At 51.9% G+C, this 4514-nt stretch overlaps 1 protein-coding gene across 2 annotated transcripts in view; it reads left to right on the forward strand.

Moving 5' to 3' along the window:
* Positions 1 to 4514, forward strand: part of SOGA1 (suppressor of glucose, autophagy associated 1) — a 91037-nt gene that overhangs the window by 49686 nt on the left and 36837 nt on the right. The window contains exons 4-5 of one of the 2 annotated variants that reach the window (XM_017512448.2): positions 1645 to 1707; positions 2824 to 4005. In XM_017512448.2, the coding sequence (XP_017367937.1) occupies positions 1645 to 1707; positions 2824 to 4005 (1245 nt within the window). The remainder of the gene's footprint in view (positions 1 to 1644; positions 1708 to 2823; positions 4006 to 4514) is intronic. The other variant, XM_017512457.2, reaches the window with a different exon arrangement.

Here is a 4514-nt window from a genome sequence, read left to right on the forward strand (position 1 = left end):
GCTCACCGCAACCTCCGCCTCCTGGGTTCAAGCAATTCTCCTGCATCAGCCTCCCGAGTAGCTGGGACTACAGGCACGCACCATCATGCCCAGCTAATTTTTGTATTTTTAGTAGAGACGAGGTTTCACCTTGTTGACGAGGATGGTCTCGATCTCTTGACCTCGTGATCCACCCGCCTCGGCCTCCCAAAGTGCTGGGATTACAGGCTTGAGCCACCGCGCCCGGCCGTCTTCTGGCCTTTTAATGCCCTGTCTGTGAAGCTGTTTCCATATTTAGGACATCAACCCTTTGTCTGTGTTAATACATTGTAGATATTTTTTCAGTTTGTCATTTATGTTTTTACTTGTGTTAGGGTGATTTTATTTCCATGCAGAATTTGCCTGTGTAATCGAATATATCTATTTTTTCCCCTGTTGCTTTTGGATTTTAAACATCTTATTTTGTTTATTTAATTTTTTTTTTTGAGGAGTCTTGCTACATTGCCCAGGCGAGTCTCAAACTCTTCAATGCAAGCAGTCCTCCCACCTCAACCTCCCAAAGTATTGGGATTGCAGGCATGAGCCACTGTGCCTGGCCAGCTTCTGGATTTTTGAATCACTGTTTGCCATCAGTCTCTCATGACCATTCAAGTCGTGATTACACATTTCTCCTGTGTAATTACCATTTGTTGTACTCATATTCATTTTATTGTTGTTCTTTGTTTTTTTTTTTTTTTGAGACAGGGTCTTGCTATGTTGGCCAGGCTGGTCTCGAACTGTTGGCCTCAAGTAATCCTTCTGTCTTGGTCTCCCAAAGTGTTGGGATTACAGACATGAGCTATCACACCCAGCCCCCATTTTCATTTTATTCATTATTATTTATTCTGAATTAAAATTTGCACTAGATGTCAGTTTCAGGAGGACAGATTTTCTCTGAGATGGAGCTTTGCCTGCAGAGGTTTATGGAAGAGTCCTTGGGAACACCACCACAGGGAGTGAGGCAGAGCTAGAAGCTGAATTGTGCCAGTGATCCCAGTCAGTCCCATGGGGAGCTCTGGAGCAAGGATGGCCCTCCTGTAAGGCCGAGGCAGGGGGTCAAGGATCCGTGCATAGATGTGGGCTCCATCCATGGACGGCACCTGCCCTTGGACAAGGTGGTTTCCCTCAACCAATGGCTGTCACTGGGAGGGGTACTCAGCTTTGAGGGCTCAGCTTGGGGAATGAGTGTCTCAGTTCCAAAAGGGAATCTGTAAAAGCACCACAACATCCTCTGTGGTTCACTGCTGTGTTCTTTACACCTACCTATTGGTACATGATAGGTACTTAGGAAATCCTTTGATGAAAGACAAACGAGAACAGAAACACAGCTTTCCAAGATTTGGCTGAGGCCAGCCGGGTCACACATGGGAGTGGGTTAGAGGGGAGGGTGTAGGGTAGAAGGTACAAACACCCTGGGCAGGTATTTGCAGAATCATCTTCTCCAGTGCTTCTGACCAGTCTTCCACTGCTGAGTGATCTGAAGGGCTCCTCTTGCTCAACATTCAGGGTGGGGTGGCCCGGGGAGTGGGCCCTCCCTGGATCCTGGACACCGTGACAGCTCTCTGCATGTAATCACCCTATGAGCTTTTGGTCCTGACTTTTTTTTTTTTTTAAATCTCCCTTCAGCATTCTTTGAAGAAAAGAGGAACCCGCTCCCTGGGGAAGGCAGATAAGAAGACTTCGGTGCAGGTAATTCCCAGCAGCCCCTGTAGGAAGGTTTTATTCTGAAGGCCTGAGCCTAACTCCAAGTGGCCTGGGGATCCCAGATTCTGCCCTGTCTGCCCCTTGCTCATTTTCTTTTCTTTCTTTCTTTTTTTTGTTTTTTGTTTTGTTTTGTTTTGTTTTCTTTGAGATGAAGTCTCACTCTCTTCCCCAGGCTGGAGTGCAGTGGCGTAATCTCAGCTTACTGTAACCTCTACCTCTCAGTTTTAAGTGATTTTCATGCCTCAGCCTGCCGAGTATCTGGGACTACAGGCGCACACCATCACACCTGGCTAATTTTTATATTTTTAGTAGAGACAGGGTTTCACCATGTTGGCCAGGCTGGTCTCGAAGTCCTGGCCTCAAGCAATCCACCTGCCTCAGCCTCCCAAAGTGCTGGGATTACAGGTGTGAGCAACCACACCCGGCCCCCTTGCTCATTTTCTTAATTTCACTGCCCAAAACCACACCCTGAGCTCATGGTTCTTAGATGCTTAGATGCTCACTCCCCACCCCAGCCAGGAGCTTAGCAAGCAGCACTACAGTCAAATCCAAAGGTCTAGAGTTAGAGATCCGGGTTTGAATCTTGGCTCTGCCACTTGACTGCCATGTGATTGGGGTGAGTCACTTTGAGTTTCGGGGCTCCATTCCCTACTTATCCCTGTCTTGGGGGTTCATTGGAAGAATCAAATAAAGTACTATATGCAGCACAGGCCACATACTGTTAGCTCCTAGTGGTATGGGATTGTCAGAGTGCCAGGCCCTTTTCACCCTTAGCTCATTTAATCCTCTGTGGCTCTGGGAGGGAGGTAATGTTACCACCCCATTTTACTGATGAAACTGTAGTGGTAATGGCAGTAGTGGCAGTAGTTGCTCATCGGTATGTCACCTGCTCCTGGACTCCCAAGCTGTGTATGGTGCCCCGTCATTTCAATGTCTGCCCCTCTGCGTCTCCCCCAGACCCTTAGCTCCTTGAGGGTCTGGCTGTGTCTGATTCATCCCTGTGTTCCTAGCACATAGTTAGTGCCCCCCCAAAATGCTATGGCTGGTACTGAGCCTCCCAGCACTAACCTTCCTGGGTTGTGACTGTCCCCATGTCCCCAGGAGGACAGCGCGGACCTGAAGTGCCAGCTGCACTTTGCAAAGGAGGAGTCAGCCCTCATGTGCAAGAAGCTCACTAAGCTGGCCAAGGAGAATGACAGCATGAAGGAGGAGCTGCTGAAGTACCGCTCGCTCTACGGGGACCTGGACAGTGCACTGTCGGCCGAGGAGCTGGCCGATGCCCCCCACTCGCGGGAGACCGAGCTGAAGGTGCACCTGAAGCTGGTGGAGGAGGAGGCCAACCTGCTGAGCCGCCGCATCGTGGAGCTGGAGGTGGAGAACCGAGGCCTGCGGGCTGAGATGGACGACATGAAGGATCATGGAGGTGGCTGTGGGGGGCCGGAGGCACGCCTGGCCTTCTCTGCACTGGGTAGTGGCGAGTGCGGGGAGAGCTTGGCGGAGCTGCGGCGACACCTGCAGTTCGTGGAAGAGGAGGCCGAGCTGTTGCGGCGCTCCTCCGCCGAGCTTGAGGACCAGAACAAGCTGCTGCTGAATGAGCTGGCCAAGTTCCGCTCGGAGCACGAGCTGGACGTGGCGCTCTCGGAGGACAGCTGCTCTGTGCTCAGCGAGCCCTCGCAGGAGGAGCTGGCGGCCGCCAAGCTGCAGATCGGTGAGCTCAGTGGCAAGGTCAAGAAGCTGCAGTACGAGAACCGTGTGCTCCTGTCCAACCTCCAACGCTGCGACCTCGCCTCCTGCCAGAGTACACGGCCCATGCTGGAGACGGATGCCGAGGCCGGAGACTCTGCCCAATGTGTGCCTGCTCCCCTGGGCGAGACACACGAGTCCCATGCGGCCCGACTCTGCAGAGCCAGGGAGGCCGAGGTGCTGCCTGGGCTGAGGGAGCAGGCCGCCCTGGTCAGTAAAGCCATCGATGTCCTGGTGGCTGATGCCAACGGCTTCTCAGCTGGCCTCCGGCTGTGTCTGGACAATGAGTGTGCTGACTTCAGGTTGCACGAGGCCCCCGACAACAGCGAGGGCCCCAGGGACACGAAGCTCATTCATGCCATCCTAGTGCGCCTGAGTGTGCTGCAGCAGGAGCTGAACGCCTTCACACGGAAGGCAGATGCAGTCCTTGGGGGTTCTGTCAAGGAGCAGCAGGAGTCTTTCTCATCACTGCCCTCCTTGGGCTCCCAGGGGCTCTCCAAGGAGATTCTTCTGGCAAAAGACCTTGGCCCAGACTTTCAGGTAAGGTGTCTCATGCACAAATCCTATTATTTATTTTTTGTTTGCTTTTGTTTTTCTTGAGACAGGGTCTCTCCCTGCTGCCCTGGCTGAAGTGCAGTGGTGCAATCTCGGCTCACTGCAGCCTTGATATCCTGGGCTCAAGCCATTCTCCTTCCTCACCCTCTTAGTACCTGGGACCACAAGTGAGCACCACCACACCTAGCTAATTTTTATTTTTTTATTTTTTATTTTTATTCATTTATTTTTTTGAGATTGAGTTTCACTCTTGTTGCCCAGGCTGGAGTGCAATGGCATGACCTTGGCTCACTGCAATCTCCACCTCCTGGGTTCAAGCGATTCTCCTGCCTCAGCCTACTGAGTAGCTGGGATTGCAGGTATGCGCCACCATGCCTGGCTAATTTTGTATTTTTTAGTAGAGACAGGGTTTCACCATTGGCCAGGCTGGTCTTGAACCCCTGACCTCAGGTGATCCAGCCACCTCTGCCTCCCAAAGTGATGGGATTATAGAC

Source organism: Cebus imitator, unplaced genomic scaffold (assembly GCF_001604975.1).
Source record: "Cebus imitator isolate Cc_AM_T3 unplaced genomic scaffold, Cebus_imitator-1.0 Scaffold18, whole genome shotgun sequence".
NCBI lineage: Eukaryota > Metazoa > Chordata > Mammalia > Primates > Cebidae > Cebus > Cebus imitator.